This window comes from Bos taurus, chromosome 19, assembly GCF_002263795.3.
Source record: "Bos taurus isolate L1 Dominette 01449 registration number 42190680 breed Hereford chromosome 19, ARS-UCD2.0, whole genome shotgun sequence".
NCBI lineage: Eukaryota > Metazoa > Chordata > Mammalia > Artiodactyla > Bovidae > Bos > Bos taurus.
The window spans coordinates 13,557,029-13,577,245 of record NC_037346.1 but is presented as its reverse complement, the minus strand read 5'-3'; the positions used below and the strand labels follow the sequence as shown (position 1 = coordinate 13,577,245).

Genomic DNA, 20,217 nt, shown 5'->3' with positions numbered 1-20,217 from the left:
GTCTTCCCTCACTACTTGCCTTATTTCTGATGTGGTCCTCATTAACGTGTTATGGCCCATGCTTTGCTAGGAGTAGTGGCGTGCCTGGGAGTCTCTGATTTTGTTTAGACTGTGCTGCGCTTAATCACTCAGTCATATCTGACTCTTGGTGACCCCAAGGACTACAGCCCGCCAGGCTCCTCAGTCCACAGGGATTCTCCAGGTAAGAATACTGGAGTGGGTTGCCATGCCCTCTTCCAAGGCATCTTCCCAACCAAGGGATCAAACCCAGATCTCCTGCATTGCAGGCGGATTCTCTACTGACTGAGCCACCAGGGAAACCCAGAGCGTTTAAACACCCTTCTATCCTTCTCTCAACATAACTGCAAATAATTTTATCCAATACATAATAAAGGAGAAAATCCTTTCTCAGTAAACTCAGGTTTCCTGAATAAGGGTGATATTAACATTTCTTGTTAAACCTGCCCCACAGCTTTTATGAGCTGGTGAGAAGTTGCTGAATGGCACAGGGACCCCAGCCTGGTGCTCTGTGATGACCTAGAGGGGTTAGCATGGAGGAGGGGAGGGAGACTCAAGAGGGAGGAGATATATGTATAATTAGGACTGAATTATGTTATTATATGGCAGAAACCAAAGCAACATTGTAAAGCAGTTTCCCTCCAATTAAAGAATTTAAGAAACATCTAGCTGTGACCGTACGAAGTTGCCAGTCCATTTTTGGTTTGGGGATTGGTGCCTCACCCAGCTGGACAGTAGTTAATGTGTCGAGAACATTACCCATTACATCACATTCTTCTCATTTTGAATTGCCTTCAGATTTTAGGATGTGAGGATCAAGTTGGCTATATGGGGCTTTCCTGGAAGTCAGCTGCATAACTTTGGCAGAAGTTTTGACATTTAAGCATGCTTGTTATATTTCTGCAAATCTGAGCTATTCCTTGCAATTAGCTACCACCCAGGTTAAGAATGAAAACAAGAAATAAGTGTGTGCTATCAACCTTAGCCATTACTAAATAATTTTCATCCTGGCTTGCAGATTTATGCAGGTAAGCCCCAAACCAGGAGATAGGCTCGTTAAATGAATCTGCCTCTCTGCGTTGAGGAAACACACGCTGGCACCATCACCCTTTAGTGTTAACTGCTACAGGATGTTCCGCGGAGTCAGACGGGGATGCTGGGCTGTCCGGTGGCCCAAAGGACATCTGTGTCTAGACCAGAGGCCCGTAAACTTCCTCTTGGAGGTTTACATCTTAGGATGGGTGGTTCTGATAACAGAATCATCTTCCATCCTTCATGATTTCTTTCAGGACCTGAACTCTGTGTTGAGGCTAAGGACAGGAGACGATTGAGAAGATTACTCTACAAGACAATTTTCTATTGCCAATCTTTTCCTAAGTTCTAGTGATGACAATGGAGAAAATAATATACAAATGCAAAATTTTCAAGTCACGATAATTAAAAAATTTTTTTTTTCTCTTTTACTTTTTAAATTATGAAAGTATAACACATTAAGAGACTTGGAATATACAGAACAAAGTCACATATAGTTCTGCTATATATTACAATTTTTTTTAAGTAGATAAATAAGCTTTTCAGTTGGAGTTTCAATATCAAACTCTCAAAAATGAATAAAATGAACATAAAGAAAAGTAGAGGATATAGGAGTCAAGGCATGATAAATTATTGGAAGTAGTGGTTTATTCATACTGTGTTTGGTATTTCATATTCCAGAAAGGTCTGGTTTCTGCACTTTATCACTGGGAGCCCAGGAAGATTGTCAGTGGTGATCGTGAATGAATAATTACTTCCCTATTATTTTTTTCTAACCTCCATAGTTCACTTTTCTTACAGAAAGCAAGCTTCTCTACCCACTTTGTCACCCCCTCTCTCTCATACTAGAAAGAAGAAATGAAAAGGCTTTACTTTTAAGTAGTTTTGTGTGTGTGTGCTTTAGTTAGAATGTGATCTGTAGTTAGACAAGCTGGTAACTCCATTTTTATTCGATTATTTTAATGTAATCTGGAAAGGCAAACCTGGATTTCCTTTCGAGGGAAACCAGTCCATATCAAATCCGATATAGGTTGAGGAGGTGGCTGGTGTTTCTGTTTTGTTGTGCTGACTTTTATTGTTGGCTTGTGTTTGTTTTTGTTGTATTGAGAGTTTAGCCTGGCTTTTTGCAGAGTGGGCTTCCCTGGTGGATAGCTGAGTCTGTTACCCAGGACATTGCTTAGGTTTTGGGATCTTTCAGAGGGTAGTTCTGAAGACTGGAGTAAGTACCTCAGAAAGGATTCTCTTTCTTAGGTAAAGGGGGATTTAGGTAGGAAAAGCTTATCTTGTTTTCCCTACCCACTGTTACCTCTTCTTTCCTTCTGTTTTGTTATGGTCTTGTTGCTGGTGATTTTATTTGTTTGTTTCTTGGCCTTGCTCTGCAGCTTGCAGGATCCTAGTTCCCCAGAAAAGAAAAGAAAGTGAAGTCGCTCAGTCGTGTCAGACTCTTTGCAACCCCATGGACTGTAGCCTACCAGGCTTCTCCATTCATGGGACTTTCCAGGCAAGAATACTGGAGTGGGTTGCCATTTATTTCTCCAGAGGATCTTCCTGACCCAGGGATCGAACCTGGGTCTCCCACACTGTGGGCAGCCGCTTTACCCTCTGAGCCACCAGGGAAGCCAGGAATCAAATCTGGGCCCTCAGCAATGAAAGCGTGGAGTCCTAACCATTGGGCTGCCAGGGGGGTTCAATTGCTGGTGATTTTGTATATTCCTTTGAAATTCTGTTTTGCTCCTGAGTTCTCAGTAAAAGATGAGACTTCATTATATTTTCTCCCTGCTGTTTCTTTTGTGCCCTGGGATAGGAAGAACAGGTCCTTCAGTCTGTGACCATATGCTCAACCAAGCCTGGAATTTACAGTCACTTTCTTCTTCCACTCAGATGAGTGAATCAATTCAGTTTAGTTGCTCAGTCGTGTCCCACTCTTTGTGACCCCACGGACTGCAACACGCCAGGCTTCCCTGTCCATCACCAACTCCTGGAGCTTACTCAAAGTCATGTCCATTGAGTCAGTGATGTCATCCAACCATCTCATCCTCTATCGTTCCTTTCTCCTCCTGCCTTAGATTTTTCCCAGCTTCAGGGTCTTCTCCAATGAGTCAGTTCTTCATATCAGGTGGCCAAAGTATTGGAGTTTCAGCTTCAGCATCAGTCCCTCCAATGAACACCCAGGACTGATCTCCTTGATGGACTGGTTGGATCTTCTTGCAGTCCAAGGGACTCTCAAGAGTCTTCTCCAGCACCACAGTTCAAAAGCATTAATTCTTTGGCGCTCAGCTTTCTTTATAGTCCAACTCTCACATCCATGCATGACTACTGGAAAAACCATAGCTTTGACTAGACAACCTTTGTTGGCATGGGTGAAAACAGTACTTGTACTTCCTTAACTGTAAATACCATCACGTGGTTTACTACTCTGGAGCAGACCTCTGGTCGTGGATTGGGGAACCAGAAAATATTTCCTGCTTTAAAATGTTTGAGAGACTGTCTTTCCAGCATTCTGACGCTGAGTACTCCAAAACTGTTTACCCTGTGACGTGGAAGGTGATAGGGACTGTAGAAACAGTGCTTGGGGAAATGTGTGTCTGCCCCAGAGCCCCACACTTGCACCTGTACTGCTGTGGTGAAGGACTGTAAGGAGGACCCCTGAGATGGGGAAGGTTTAAGATGAAGTGGAGATTCCTTACGAAAAAGGCAGTAATCGAGAAAGGGCAGCAACAAGAAGATTAAAAGGCAGCAACAAGAAGCCATTTAGGGTCTGGCTGTCTTTCATGTCCTTTTTGATAGTGAGATGAGAGAGACTATTAAAAAAAAAGACTAACAATTATTTCAAACTCCAAGTAGAGGGAACTATGTGATGTGGTATTCAGAACTACTGTTACTGATCACTCTGTAAATTTCAAGAATGATAGGCATTTATAAAAACTGCATCTGCAGGGGTTTTTTTTCAGTTTAGATGAAAATTACATGGATAATGGGTGAATTTAGGGAATAAACTGATATTGCACTGGAGAAGAAATGTTTTCTCCAAATATGATAGAGATTTTTTTTTCTTAAAATTTTTTAATTTTTTGGAGACTAAGGACCCAGTCCTGAATTACACCATGGATCACATAGTAGGAGTTTGGTTTTCCCCTCTAATGCCTCTAAGGATTCACCATGTTTAGGTATCATGGAATGGTTCTTTGTACAGCAGGAGGATACATGATTTGGGATATAGAATTGTCAGCGTGTGTTTCTAAATGAATAACTTGTGCTTATGTTTCTGTTCTGTGCCCTCCTGGGATGCTGGACATTTGGTTTATGAAATGAAAACCACCAGGAGTGGTTCCTTTTGCCTTATTCTTCCTTCTTTCCAAAAGTGGAAGAAGGACCAAGACAGCTTTCTGGCCTTATATTATTTAAAACCTCTTAAAACTTTGAGACATCATCTGTTATTTTTTTTTTTACCCAGGATCCCTTGTCCCTTTTTAATGGTCTCTGATGACTTCTTCTGCATGTTTAAAGTATAGCGTTGGTTCATAAAGAAATGCATTAGGAATTTTGAGCCTGATTGGCCGAGGGCCTTGGGCTTCTCCTTGGCAGCAGCTTCCTCTGGAATCTCTTTTCCGCACTCTTTAGGATAAAGGTAACAGGATGTTTGCATCTTAGGAATCCAGCTCTCTTTACTTTGTTTCTATTTCCTTGTCCCAATTCAAAGTTCTCACCACCTCAGTTCTTTTTTTTTTAAGCTTCTTATTTTGTACTGTGGTATAGCCAATTTAGGGCTTCCCCGGTGGCGCTAGAGGTAAAGAACCTACCTGCCAATACAGGAGACATAAGAGACGCAGGTTCGAACCCTGGAGAAGGGAGAAGATCCCCTGGAGGAGGGAATGGCAACCCATTACAGTATCCTTGCCTGGAGAATCCCATGGACAGAGGAGCCTGGTGGGCTGTAGTCCATGAGGGTTGCAAAGAGTCAAACACAGCTGAAGCGACTTAGCAGCAGCAGAACAGCCAATTTAACAATGTTGTGATAATTTCAGGTGAACAGGGAAGGGACTCGGCCACACATATACAAGGATCCATTCTCCCCCAAACCCCTCTCCCATCCAGGCTGCCACATAGCATTGAGCAGAGTTCTGGGTTTAGTTGTTTTTAACATGAATATGCATGTTCTTTGTCGCATTAACAATTAGGATCAGCTGTGTGGCCGGGACCCCACCCTCACTGATGAGCTGCTGAATATCCTCACGGAGCTAACTCAACTCAGCAAGACCACCAACGCGAAGGTGGCGCTCCGAGCACGCCAGGTAAGGACTGAGTTGGTTATCCGGAGTGAGGAATGGTCTTCACAGGTTGGACAGTCGGTTCCATGAGCTCTTCCCCAGCACCTTCCAAAGGTCATGCAATTTCTCACATATGTCTCATTGCCTTCAGAGCAAATGTTCTCATGTGTTGTATGTTTTTTTAAAGAGAATGGAAAAGATTAACCTCAAATTTCTTTAAAATAGGAGCCCGCCCCCATCAGAAAGTCCTGTTACCATTCCCTGTTAAGTCAGGTGGAGGAAAGGAACCTGAAGGAAGACAATAGGTTTGATATTTCTTACTTAACAAAGGGGGCTTAGAAGCAGGTGAAACTTCTAAGTGTCCAGCAAAACATCAAGTGTGGAGAGCAAAAGATGATGAAATGAGTCTTCGGTGCTGGCGGTCAGCGCAACCCCAGAGCAGTGCAGTTACTTTCACCCTGTGGTCTGCATTTCCACTCCAGAAGGCTTCAGCAGGGAAGCCAGGGTTTGGCACTGCCTTTGTGTTTTGTGTTCCAGTGCGCAGGCATCGACAAGGAAGCTGCATTTGAAGCTGTTCAGTGACCTTCTGCTTTCTCTACAATTGTATCCATGTCACTGAATTACTCAAAGTTATTGAACCTCTGAGCGACCTGCTGAGGGTATTCAGGTCCCACCATGTCCCTCTTTGTCTGCGACACTGCTTTCTTTCTCTCTGCCCCTCACACGCATGGGTGTCACATTCTGACGCCCTCTCCTCTACCGAGTACCTGGGGCTGTCGGAGCAGCTTTTCCTAGTCTGTCTTTCCCCTTTAGAGTTACAAGAGGCTAGCTCTGCAGCATCCACCTTCCCCACAGCTGCTCCCTGCCAGACCTGATTCCCAATTACCAGCTAGTCATGTAGTCCCCAGCACCAGCGGCTTCACAGGGGTAGACCAGCTGCACTGATGGAGCTTGATGGTGGTGGTTTGCTCTCCCTTCCCTCCCCGGCCCCCCACTGGAGATCGCTCACCACACAAATCATGGCAGGAGTCAGCTGAGACACAGTACTTGGTGGCCCTGGCTTTCTGTTACAGGACCCACAAGTTGTGGTACTTGGTCTCTGTTTTATCTTTGATGCCTGCACATCCAGATTTATATTTATTGCTTTTGTATCAGAGCTGCCTAATGGGAGCCTAGAATAATCACTCCCTCAGGAACTTAACACCTCTCACTTTGGTCTCACTCTAGGTTCTTATTGCTTCCCATTTGCCATCCTATGAGCTTCGCCACAACCAAGTCGAGTCTATCTTCCTATCCGCCATTGACATGTATGGACATCAGTTCTGCATCGAGAACCTGCAGGTATTCATGCAAAACAGCCCATTTCTACCCCTCTGCACTGCTGTCCCCTTTATTCCCAAGCATAGTTTAATTAAGTAATCAGTTTCAGTCAATTATGATTTTCTGTGTAATAAAGTTTCATCCCTTGACTTTATAAGACGATTTGTACTTTTTTTCCTCCCCATAAAAATGCTGTTAGAATTGTGGCTTAGCTTAAAAGTTGCATAGGCTGGCCTTGATGGACGTGTCCTGTTGAGGTCTTCACCTCTTGTGCTTGTATCTAGAAAGTGTTCTAGGACACAATGAAGTGGTAGTACTGGTTGATTTCTGATATTTGAATCCGAGGTATAAATAGGTTAAACAGGGAAAAGCTACTTAAATAATCATGTAGTTTTATTTTAATACTTACTGTTAAGCTTTGTACAGAGCCATTGTATAAAATAATATTGGCTAATTTTACTGCTAATTCAAAGAACCTTGACTGTTGTTTTTTAAACATCATTTTGTCAGGAATGACTTTGTATTTTTCTACTTGGACATAATGATAATATTATCATACCTAGCCAAGGGAATCTTCCAGCTTTCTCTTAGATTTCTTTCTGGGGAAACTAAGGAAGTGGGGACAGAGTGGGGGGAAGGATATTTTTGTTTATTTGGTTCATGGTTGAAATAGAGAGTTCAAATCTATGGTTTACCATATATTGTACTGAGACAATATATTAAACGTTAAGTTCGGCTATATGTCAGAAAGGATAATAATAGCCATAAACATTTAATAGCATTAAAATTAATGCACTGTTAATGCATGTCTAAGAATTTTACATGTACTGTCTAACACCCACGACAGCCCTTGAGGATAGGTATTATTATTTTCTCCATTTTGTATCTGAGGAAGCCAAGGCAGAGAGAAGGTAAGTTCATGCAAAGAGAAGATAAGTTTATAAGTTTGCAGACAAAATGCTTAAAGTTTCACTAATGCTTCTAATGCTAAATATTGTCCATTGGAATTGTTCTCTTATGGATGTAATGGTTGAAGCTTGTCTTTGTACCTTCCAGAAACTCATCTTGTCCGAAACGTCGATTTTTGATGTCCTACCAAACTTCTTCTATCACAGCAACCAGGTCGTGAGGATGGCAGCTCTGGAGGTGGGTTCTCATAGTAACATGACGTCACCTTTTTCTCAGCTTCTGGCCGACTCCTTTTGCCTGCTTGGCTATTGTTATCAGTCCTTCTTTGGTCTTAATGTTGGTTCTCCAGAGTAGAGTTTTTTCCTCTAAGACAAATGCTGGACTTTGGTCTTACTTTTATTCAAGTGTGCCAACTCAACTAATCACCAGTTTCTGGGTTCCAGTCACAGCTACCAGCATTTTTCAATTCTACTTTCCAAGTACTTGAATCCTTCCATTTCATAGAGATGAGGATGCCCTGTAACACAGTAAGTGAAAAAAATATGTGGCTGATCAGAACAGTACCATTTTGTGATTTGGGCCAAGTAGAATGGATTCTAGTCATATTCTGAATTGTCAAGCAGTTCTTATGAACTTATGAACTATTTCAGCGTGAGAAGGAAAGTTTAATGAACTGTGCTTTAGGTGCTTTATTTTTCTCATTTAATCCTCCAAATACTTCATGAAGTAGAAGAAAGTAAGACTGAGAGGTTAAGTGACTTGTCTATATTCACATGGATAGTAAGTGGAAGAGTTTGCATTTGAACCCAGCTCATTCTGACTCACAGACTTTGCTGTGTCCGCTCTAGCATACTGTCTCATTAAGCACAAAAATTGCAGGCTCCAAATACTGCTGTAAAGTTTGCCAAGGAGGTGTGTTTTGGAGGTGAGGAAAAGGAGTGTCTTAGATGATTTTTATGTGATGTGACACCGCTACAGTCTTCTGCGTGCTCCTTTGGGTTACTTTTTATTTGTATTCTGTGGGGAGACTGTCATGAATCCTACTCAGTAAATACCAAAATTGGAAAACATGTAAGTGTTCTACAGTGCTTTTATGCTATTTAATGCAAAGTCTCCTTGTATACCTCACATGATGATAGGATTCCATGTTCCATCGTGTGTGCACGGCAAATTGGCTGTGAAGTTCATGAGGTTGAACTGACAGGTTTTCCTGAGAAACAGCCTGTTGCTGTTTCTTTGAGTCAAGTTAGTGTATTTGAGATATTATATGTCAAATTATGCCTTCAGATTTTGCCGAGGATTTGGGCGATATGAGCAATGTAAAATTGATTTGGACCAGTGGGAAAACAGAAGAAAGATACAAGATAGTGAATGAGTGAGACTGTACCTCGGTTGTTTCTGTTTTGTCTCTTCACGCCTCAGGTGGCCCACAATCAGCACCTCTTATTTTTCTCCCTGTTTGCTTTCATCTTCTTTTTACAAAAAATTATTTATTTGGCTGCATCGGGTCCTCACTGTGGCACGTGGGATCTTCGTTGTGGTGCTTGATCTCTCTAGGTGCAGCGTGCAGGCTCCAGAGGACGTGGACTCAGTAGTTGTGGCACATGGGGTCTGTTGCCCTGGGGGCACGTGGGATCTTCCTGGACCAGGGATCGAACCCGTGTCCCCTGCATTAGAAAGCGGATTCTTAATCTCTAGACCATCAGAGAAGTCCTTGATTTTATCTTCTGTTGACATCATCATGTGTAATGAATTAATAGTCATGGTTCTGTATGCTCTTCTGCTAATGATCAAAGTTTCTCTCGAGTTTAGATCAGTGTAAAGGGCTTTCAGCACACCTAGAGGTGTCCAGCAGAGGCAGGCTGGTTTCCTTTCCATTTATAGTCATGGGTATAGTTGTAAGACTCCAGCCGTATTAATTACAGCAAAGTATGTATGTATGTGTTCGGCACTGGGACTTCTGTCAGCAGAGACCATCTTCTGCACCATACATCTCTTTTCAGGACTGTCTTTTCCCGGGACTAACCACCTCTGAGTTTCTGTTTTTCAAGTGTATTTACTGAGGATTATTTTTTAACCAGGTGTATGTTCGAAGGGCTTATATCGCCTATGAACTTAATAGCGTACAACACCGGCAGCTGAAGGACAACACCTGCGTGGTGGAATTCCAGTTCATGCTGCCCACATCGCATCCAAATAGGTGAGTCTGAGCTGGTGCGTGCACTGGAGCCAACCAGAGCTCTATCCAGAGAGTTTGGGGGTGGGGGAGGGGTAATGTGTGTGACCGTTCTGTACGGTTATTTTTTTAGCTAGAAATGTAGAGCAGACAATGAATACATTTAAACCGTGAGAGAAGAGCCTCTTGGCAGCTATTTCTTTTTTTTTTTCTTTTTAATCTTTGACCTGGAGAGTGACAGTATGGTCTAATTTAGATACAAGGTTAAGATGAGTCCATTCATTTTTACTTGTGTTCTGTCATGGAGGAGGCATAGTTCTTTCTTTTTTTAAGTTAGAATTTACTGGCATTTCACTTTCTGGAGTTTTGCCAGAAAATCACATTTGTAGCAGTTTAAGTCAACAGGATGTAAAAATATTTTGGGTGGAATGCCTTTTTCGCCTTTATGTTTGCTGTGGGTTGAACCTGAACCAGTTTCATGATCTCTCCAAAAGCACACATGTAAATTTAGCAGTTGAAATTCAGTTTTTAAAAATCACACTTCAGAAAGCAAACTTAAATTCAAGTAAATTACTCATATAAGCCGTGTTAATTCCATTAATTTTACCTTCTTACGCCCTTAAAAAAAATGTGCATATGGAAATTTGTTTCCAGTTCCAACAATAATACCAAAATATTGCTTTGGCTTTAAGATGGAAATACTTTCTCTAATAATCTCATTTTTTTTTCAAGTATTCCCAGGCAGTGAAAAACCTAGGAATTTCATACCCACCTCTAGTCATCTCCCTTCCGTATTTTCATTCTCCTCAGTAATACCACAGGAAATATAAATAACCACAGCCAATCTTAAGCTGCATCCCCTCCATTTCTTCTTTATGGCCTTTGGTTCTTCAGTCTGTATTACAAAGTACCGTGTCTTTGGGGATCCTTAGTTACAGACAACAGAAATGGTTCTGTTCTGAATTGCCACTTCACCCAAAGCAATAGCAGCTCTTCCTAGAGACAAAGAGGTGTGCACGGAGACTTGCGGCCACTGAATGCCAGTGTTGATCCAGCAGAGGTCAGCAGCCGAGCAGCAGCGTCTTCAGAAAAAAGTACTTGTCTTCTTTGTCTCAGAAGGTCCCTTCACTCCTCTCCCTCGAAAATACCTTATGGCTGGCAGAGAAAAGCATATATCCTTGATTTAGCAAGCATCTCTCGGTACATTTTCGCCTCCATGGATTTCAGAATCTCATTTTCCAGAAACGAATGGCTGTCCTTCAGCGAGCGGGCAAGGTGCTCATGGCACACATGGGCTCAGCACTCGGGCTTCTTTCTTCTCCTGCCTTCCTTGAATAATTGTGGAGAACTACACGCTATACTTCCCACCCTTTGTAATTCTCAGGACATTGGCTTTTTTCTTCCTGCTTTGGGCAGTGATTTGTAGTCTGGCTGCAGTGCTGCTTCTGATCTCCTTCCCTCCTCATTGCTCCCCTTGTCTCTCTGAATTGCTCTCCCTGTCCTACTTTCTTTATTTGAGGATCTGTGTCCAGTTTGGTGAGGGAAAGTCAGTTGGAAAATTGAGAGGAATGCCTCTGAACTGTTAAGAAATCTTATTCACCTTTCCTTCTCAGGGGTGTGACTCTGGTATGATGATTCTTGATATGGTTTCAAGACTTGTATACCTGTCCCTCCCAACATCCAAGGGGCACACATTCTTCTGGAGACCTGAACCGAATCTCGCTGTAGTCTTGCTGGCTTTCTAAAGTCTTCCTTGGTTGTGTGTATTCAGAATTATAAACTTAAACAACAGAAGCAGTATTGTAACTGCTTCAATAAAGACTTAAAAAAATAGAAGGAAAGATAAAATAATCTTTGTGAAAACCAGAGAAAATGCCCGAATTGTTTTAATGCTGTTTTAGATCTAAAGTCCTTTTGTTAGTTTAGTAATATAAAATTTACTGTTGTTTAGTGGCTAAGTTGTGTCTGACCCTTTTGTGACCCCATGGACTATAGCCCACCGGGCTCCTCTGTCTGTGGGATTTCCCAGGCAAGAATACTGGAGTGGGTGGCCATTTACTTCTCCAGGGCATATTCCCATCCCAGGGATTGAACCTGTGTTTCCTGCATTGCCAGATGGGATTCTTTACCACTGAGCCACCAGGGAAGCCCATAAAATGAATTATCAGCTTTTAATTACAGAAAACTGTATTCAATTTTAAGAACATAGTTTATTCACTTACTACAAATTTGCTTGAATTTAGTTTTGTAAGATCTTACATTTTCTTACAAATGTTTCTGTTAACAATTTGCAGTTACGACTTTATCCTGACATCAGTTGGTATACTGCCATTCAGTTCTGACATTTACCACCTGGCGTTAGATGCCACATGTTAAGGGCTCAGATCTTCACAAAACTGCCCCTACTTCAGAATGTGGCCACAAGTGGGTTTCCTCGGCTGCCCACACTTCTGACCAACTGGCTGTAAATTTGGGGGGTACCCATGACCCCTTTGAGTTCAGTAATTCACTAGAACAATTTACAGAACTCAGCAAAGTACTGTATGTATAAGCACAGTTTTACTATAAAAGATACAGATCCAGACCAACTCAATGAAGAGATACATAGAGTGAGGTCTGGGTGGGTCCTAAAAGAGTTTTCCCCTTCTTTCCCTGTACAATCCAGGTACCTAGTCCTCCCAGCGTATCAATCTGTTCACCAACCAAGAAGTTCCATTGAACTTCAGGGTTCAGTGTTTCTATCAGGATTTCATTACGATGGCACCATTGTTTGAATCATTGACCACTTGATTAAACTCACCCTCCAGCTCCTGTCCCCTCCCCAGAGGTCCAGCTGACCCTCTAGTCACATGGTTGGTTTTTCTAGTGAGCAGACCCTGTCCTGAGTTATCTCATCTCTTAACATAAACTCAGGTGTGATCCAAGGAGCTCATGAATAATGAAGGCACTTCTATTACTTGAGAAATTCCAAGGATTTAGACAAAAGCCAAGTTCTTTATTATTTCATAGACCTACCACCCTTACAAAAGAATTCTTGAGTATCTTAGTTTTAGCTATTTTTGAGCCAAGTTCCAACTTTTTTCCTAACCTCAGGACTTTTGTTGTTTTCTATTCTTGTTGTCAACAGCAGGCAATAAAGATTATTGTTTCTAATTCTACAGAAGTCAATTACAGGAGACTTGTCTACCAGTGTTCATTCCACTCTTAAGTTCAGTAAAACTCAAGGACACGATTATGTCCACTAACCTCTAGATTAGTGATTCTCAGAATTAGCTGCTAAGTATTTTAAAAAATAAACCTACTGGGTTCCTGGCTCTCAAGATTCTGATTCATTTCAAACCAGAGTCCAGGGTATCACTTTTTTGAAAAAGCTTCTCTGATAATTCTGTTGAACATCTGCAGTTGGGAATCAGTACTACCAGACTTTCCCTGGTGGCTCAGCTAGTAAAGAAACCGCCTGCCATGCGGGAGACCTGGGTTTGATCCCTGGGTTGGGAAGATCCCCTGGAGAAGGGAACGGCTACCCACTCCAGTATTGTGGCCTGGAGAATTCCATGGACTGTGTAGTCCATGCATGGGGTTGCAAAGAGTCAGACACAACTGAGCAACTTTAACTTTCACTTTCACCACTAGACCAGCACTGTCCAATAGAAATATATTGGACATATATTGCAAGCCATATATATAATTTAAAATTTTCTACGGGCATATCTAATAAGAAACAGATAAAATAATAATTTGTTGTTATTGTTGTTGTTGTTGTTGTTGTTGTTGCACCGCACTGCATGGCTTGTGGGATCTTGGTTTCCCTACCAGGGATTGAACCTGGGCCTTTGGCAGTGAGAGAGCGGAGTTCTAACCACTGGCCTGCCAGGAAATGCTCAGATAAAATTACTTTAACATTTTCTTTAACCCATTGTATCCAAAGTTTTATATTAATATGTAATAAAAAGTTATTAACCAGATATTTTCCATTCTTCTTAACTAACTTTTTGGAATTTAGAGTGTATTCTCTGCTTCCAGCATGTCTCAGTACAGACTAGCCATATTTCCAGCACTTCCTAGCCACATAGTCAACTCAACTGATCAAGAATTATTTAGGGCAATCACACTGAGTGCTCTGTTTTATGTTAGTGGTAGTGCCCCTAGAAGAATTTTTTTTTTTTAATAAACTTTTATCTTGCTTATTTTGTAAATGGTTACAGGAAGCATTCACTTCTGACACTATAGATATACTACAGTACTTTATGCATGTTTTAAAAATTATTCAGTGAGAACATAGAACAGGCATATGAATATACACATTTTACATATCTAATTCTAAATGATTTTCCTGGTGGCTCAGATGGTAAAGCGTCTGTCTATAATATGGGTGACCTGGGTTTGATCCCTGGGTCAGGCAGATTCCCTGGAGAAGAAAATGGCAACCCACTCCAGTACTCTTAACAAACCAAAAATTCTTAGGGAAAAAATTACATACATTCTTTAACCAGTTTTTTGCATTTTCTTTCCTGATACTTGGTCTTCCCATTCCTAGCCAGGCATTCCTTCGAAGTAGACCAGACCTATCCAGCAAGTCCTGAGAGTATCTTTCTCCGCTGTATTTTCAAAGCAAGACTACAGTCTCTTGTTGTGTATGGGGTCATCTTGTGGAATTCCATTCCTGTAGTTTGTTTTTGACTAGTGATTTAGCCTCTGTGGGTTTGGATGAAACATGGCTCTCTGTCTGCAGACTGACAACAGCAGGGTATTTTTTCAGGAAAATGCCCTAGAGGCCACTTGGATTGAAGGCCATGTCCCATTTGCACATGTTTTGATTATTTAGAGAAGTAGGCAAAATACAAGCAGCTGCCATGGCAGATAAGTGGAGCAGCCTCTGAGAAGAGAGAAGACACCCCCCTCTTTTTATTTTAGCACACTTGGGCAATTAGCATGTGGCGGACATGTTTGGTGCCTTTTTGCTTAGATTTATTGAGATACTTTGTATTGCTTGACGTTTTTTAATATTAAAATTTTAAAAAAATTTTATTGTGGAAAGAACATTTAACATGAGATCTACCCTCTTAAATTTTTAAGTATATAGTATATTACTGACTTTAGGTACAATATCGCACAGCATAACTCTCTGGCTTATTCATTTTGCCGGACTGGAACTTGTTTGACGTTTAATTACTGTGTGTTTCAGTATAATTTGACTGTGTTTTTTTTTTTCTAACACACTTCTCAGTGTTAGGAAAGGCATCACATGACTAAACAGTCATTTAAAAGAAATAACCATTTCTTATTTCTGTGACCTGTCTTATCATCCTTCTTGCTAGGTAGGCTTCACTAAGGTATATTATCTTCTTCTTGCTCTTCCATGCAAGAGTTCCAATTTGGGGGGGGCGGGTGCGGGGAACTGTAGTTGGAACTTATTTAGCATGCTCAGGTCTTACTCACCAGTATCCAGGTATTATCCAGTTTCCCTTTACCGAGGGAAACTCCTGGCTAGACATACCCTATTCTTGTTAAATTCCCTTCTTAAATTCCTGACTTAAACATAATAGGAAACCAGTGTATATGGAACACCTACATATATGAGAAATGTGTGTGTTTTCTTTCCTCTTTATCTTCTTAGCAAGTAAGGACTATGTCTTATTGTATGTGAATTTTTTTTTTTGAGGGGAGGAGATTTTGGATCTTTTTTTTTTTTTAAGGTAATTTGTAGTCTTTCGGAGAGAAATGAGTGGATTTCTTTTAGTCATTTTCTTGGTGCAGGCGTAGTCATGATAGCTGATCCACACTGAGAGAACATTTTATTATCACGCAGACTTTTAGGGCTTAATTCTTTTGTCTAAGATTTCATCAGGCCAGCTCTTCATTGAGTTCAACCAGTATTTTGCATGGATTAATCCTAGAACTCAAACTGCTATCATTCAGTATTCCCTTTTCTCTGTCTATTTCCAGGGAGGCCCAGAATTTAGACTCATAGATGTGTGTGTATGTGTGTATTTTTTCTTATTCTGAATCCATAGTTCTATCATTCTCTTGTGCTGGTGATAGAAAAGCTTGTTACACTAAAGCCTCATCCTAAATGTATTTTTGACGATTCATCGAATCGTTTGACATTCACAATTTTACTTAGCTTTGGACGTATTAAGCAACTCAGAATAATCTGGAAACAAATAGGCTCTTTAGGCAGCCTGTGTATTTCATCTTCTAAAATATAACTATATTTATGCAAACATATGTAAAGTATATTATCCCATAAACTCTATAGCTATGCATATGGCTGTGCATATTATGACAGTCTGAGAGTATGAAATTTAAAACTCCAAATGATTTTCATAAGTAATACCTATTAGTGAACACAGTTCGTTTTTTAAAACTTTTCATCTGTGATTCAGATAAGAAGCATCACAGTTGAATCAGAAGATGGAAATACAATTTGTTGTGTATTTCTATACAAACATAATGGGTGAGGACCAATTTCTTAGACGGAAATCCATGTTTTAAGTTAACTTGAGTTGCACTGCACTTTCTCTGCTATTTGCTCCTTGTGAACTTGGCCCCCTGTGATAGAATGTTTTCATTCAAACACTTTCCACTTCTCGTCTCACATCCAGAAGAGATCGGCTGTGTTCTCTCCTGATAGCACGTTTCGGTCACAACTGTATTTAGGCTCTTGATACCTTCAGTTTCACTGTAGGTGGGTGGCCTCTGGACCTTCTTTTCATGAAGGAGGTTATGAGGAAGTTTAGAAATCAGAGGCCCCTACTATGGGACTCATCAGTGACCCATTGCCATTCTTGAGAATCCTGGTAATCTTTGACACCCAGAGATTAGAACCCTTCTTTGACTTGTACTCAGAGACTCAGAAGCCGTCCAATTTGTAGCATTTTTTAGCAGTGGGAGCACTTGGTCGTAGTTGGCAGGCCAGAATGAGCTATAAATAAATAAAACCCCTACAGCTCTTGCTTCCTTCATTCAAGGGAGTCTGCTGATAAGATGCAAGCATCTGGCAGAAGGGAAGATTCTCACCAGGTTTAAGTGCTTACCGTCGTGCTTTCTGGTATCAGTGGCTCAGCTTCTGGTCTCTGCTGCATTATTTTAGCACTCTAGACTCGTAAGCTTGGAGAGTTGAGTTTAAAACTCTCAATATATCATTAAGGTAGCCCAAGGTCCCTTCTTGTCAAGGAGGACTAGCTGATTCCAGGGGGAAGGAAAAGTGGAATCCTGGGCACCTGTAAATCCCTGTAGTTTTGTGCTGTGGATTTGTAGCTAATTATATAGCAGGCAATAGTAATGTGTTGTAGCTCTGTTGGCAGACTCGTTTCAGAAAGAGCAGAACCTTCCCACGGGGCAAAGAAGGGGCTTGGAAGGAGGCTGCAGATGAATGAAGGAGTGTTCATTTTACTGTAAATGAAAGCTCTGCCATGGAATTGGGGCATCTGAACAGCAAGGAGGTGGTCAGGGAGACGCCAACAGAAATACATGGTTCAGATGTGTTTTACAGCTCCTGATTCAGACTCTTCTGCAGAAACATAGTCACGCAAGGAGACCACCACTGGTCACAGCCAGTCAAATTGCTCTTTCTCCGATGGTACTGCTGTTAGCAACCGCTAGTAGGTTATTCAGCCGACCTCTTCTGATTCTGCTTTGCTGCCTGATTTCAAAAGATTTTCCTTATCCTGGCTCTGAGTCACAGCTTGATATAACCACTGCTTGTTTGCATGCATCCCCAATCATTTTCCTATAGGGTCTCCCTTTTTTCCCCTACAAGTTAGAAGGCAGAAGAATCAGGAACATTTTTATATGATACTAGATTTATGTAGGGCCAGCTCGAATTCAGCAAAATGAAATTCAGCTGGAAGGGATGGTAAAAGGCTCCAAGAACTTGTGACTGCCAGAGAAGTCAGTGTTCCTTAAATAAAGAGGATTCAGCCAGCCGGCAGCAACTCTGACTTTGCATTCATATTGAAGCAGGCTCTCCAGCCATCCTAGGCAGGCAGATCAATAAAATCAGAGGTGACCTAATGCTGAGGATCTCAGCATTCAAAGGATTTCTCTTGTCCTCCTTTAAATTTAGTCTATATCGATGTGGAATGCTAGCCTCTGGAGCTGAGGTGAGAAAATGCCAGGTCTGGATTCTGGTTGATGACACTTTATTTAGCAGTGACCTTGGAAAACATCCCCTTTGATTTCTCAGTTACCACATCTGTAAAATGGAGCTAATCTCCTGGAAGGAAAATGATTCTAATATTTTTCACAACATAGTGAATGAAGATTCGTCATCTTAAGTTCTCTGAAGACCTAAACAGCAAATATCTTACAAATGAATTTATACTCTTTTTTTTTCGTATTTGAGAATGCAATTGATTGCCCTGTCAGAGATTGAGCAATTTATTTTTGCATGATGAGTATGCAGTGAAATGTGGCAGATTTTATTTTATTTTCAGCTATATAAATGGAATATTTGACTTATATACGATCTCCATGTTGGTTGTTGATTTATGTGCAGACCACTGATGGAGCTTTCTGGTATATCACAGTGGTATGCAGTGTGCCACATAGGTCATTTTCTTAAATTGATCAAATAGCCCCTATATAGAGTAACAAAATGTATAAATAATTGTTATGGACACAGCTAAGTATTTACTTTGTAGTAGAAAGTTTAACCTTCCCTGCTTATCTCCCCAACAGCCCCACAGATTCTTATTCTACCAAAGGGGATAAACTGACTCTAAACTTACCTCCTACATGATCGATCTGAGGCCAGTCCTTTATAGACTGGACATGTCGGGAGTTTTGTTCTTACCCCATACTGTGTAGGTGGTGCCTGATTCTATAACAAAGCAGCAGGGGGCTCCCTGTGCGAGCTAACGGATTGCTGATAGAGAAGGGCTGTCTTTTTGTTGGTGGCGTTCTTTTCAATTCAGGCGCTTTTCTGCTGAAAACTTGGCCCTCATCCTGGGAAGGACTCCCTAAGGGATTCGAGTGGAGCCACAGAAGCAGTGAGACCATTTTATTAGTGTAAGAAATTGGTTAACAGTTGAGAGAGATTACCCTGGTTTCTGAATCCCCTAACTCTGGATGCAAAGGACCCTGAGATGCTTTGTTTGTAGGGTCCTTCTCTCTGCACTGAAGTTTATTGTTTAGAGCCTGTGCAGGTGGCCTTTTTCTTGAGAATCCTTTATATCTTAAAAGGAAGACTTTCCTATATTCCCATTAGCATTTCCTATTAGTTTTCTGCTTCTGCTCTAGAACCCACGAGTGCTTGTTGTTTGCTGATGAGGACCAAGTGCATGATAACGAAGGACCTCTTGTAAAATGAAACCCATTCCCCCAAAGAGAGACTGAAAGAATCCAAAGAGCAAAGGTGCAGGTTTTTGCACTCAGAGGTTGCTCTTGCTGCCTTAGGAATCCACTCTGTGATACAGGTTTGATGCAAAGAGCATTGCTACTCACAAATCACGAGAGGTATACAGTTTGTGTGCAGTGATATGTCACCGCTCTTTATTTATATGGCCAGCTCAGTCGATTCTGCTCCTTTCACTGCCGTGGAAAGTGCATCATTTTCCTCCCTCTCTCCTCCTTCCCACATATCATCAGCACCACCCACTCTGTTCTGCCCATTAAGTCCTCTGTGTGCCAGAAAACCCCAACAATGATTAAATGCTGATAAAAGAGTGTTAGAAGGTTAAAATATCAACCAATCAACCCCCTTACAGGACTCCTAAATTGTAGGTGGTGAGTGTAACTTTTCCCTTTTACCATTGAAAATAAGGGCTTTTATTTGGGGTTTTTTGATTTGTTTGTTTGTTTCAGTTGAGGAAATGACTGATGTCAAATTAAAGGGGGAGAAAAGCATTGGTGGTAAAGACCAAAGAGAATGCAAGAGACTTGCTTCACAGTTTCCATTCTTATCCTAGAGTTCCTCTCATGATTCAGAAGCATTCTCTATCAGGAGATTCTAGGGCTTGCCAAATCTAGGTAAGGTTGTATTCACGGAAGGCCCAGAGATTTTAAATGTTTAAATGTCAAGATTGCCCTAAATTAATTTTGTTTAAAAAATATTAATTTGTAACAGTTTATACTAGTCTAATCAGGGAATTGTTAATCAACACCTTCCTGCATAATTTTAGCTTTAAGCTCCTATAGCACAGAATACCTGTCTTTCCTATACCACCCCCAGCCCCACCCCCGCCACTCTACAGGAGTGGGGTGAGAGAGAACTAGAAAAGGTACTTGGGAACCCAGATTCCTGGTGTCTTTTCTCTAATTTAGAGGAGAGTTTTTAGGTTCCTCACACATCCTAGAAGATCAGTTAATGTGGGAAGGGCTGTGGCGTCAACTTCGCTGAACCTCCTTATGGCATTTTTAGTAAAACAGGAGCAAGTAAGATGCTCTCAGAATCTTGTCAAGAATTATACCTCATGTTGAAGCTTAAGATAATATACCATATTATACAGCTTCAATTAATTTTCATGAGCCTGTCTTTTATCTTTACTCTGC

The 20,217-nt window shown here is 41.2% G+C and overlaps 1 protein-coding gene across 14 annotated transcripts in view; it reads left to right on the top strand.

The window, feature by feature from the left end:
• ACACA (acetyl-CoA carboxylase alpha) overlaps positions 1–20,217 on the top strand; it is a 286,753-nt gene that overhangs the window by 149,061 nt on the left and 117,475 nt on the right. For all 14 annotated transcript variants that reach the window (XM_024979601.2, XM_005219975.5, XM_059877716.1 and 11 more), the window contains 4 exon segments: positions 5,229–5,342; positions 6,546–6,659; positions 7,695–7,784; positions 9,629–9,747. In XM_024979601.2, the coding sequence (XP_024835369.1) occupies positions 5,229–5,342; positions 6,546–6,659; positions 7,695–7,784; positions 9,629–9,747 (437 nt within the window).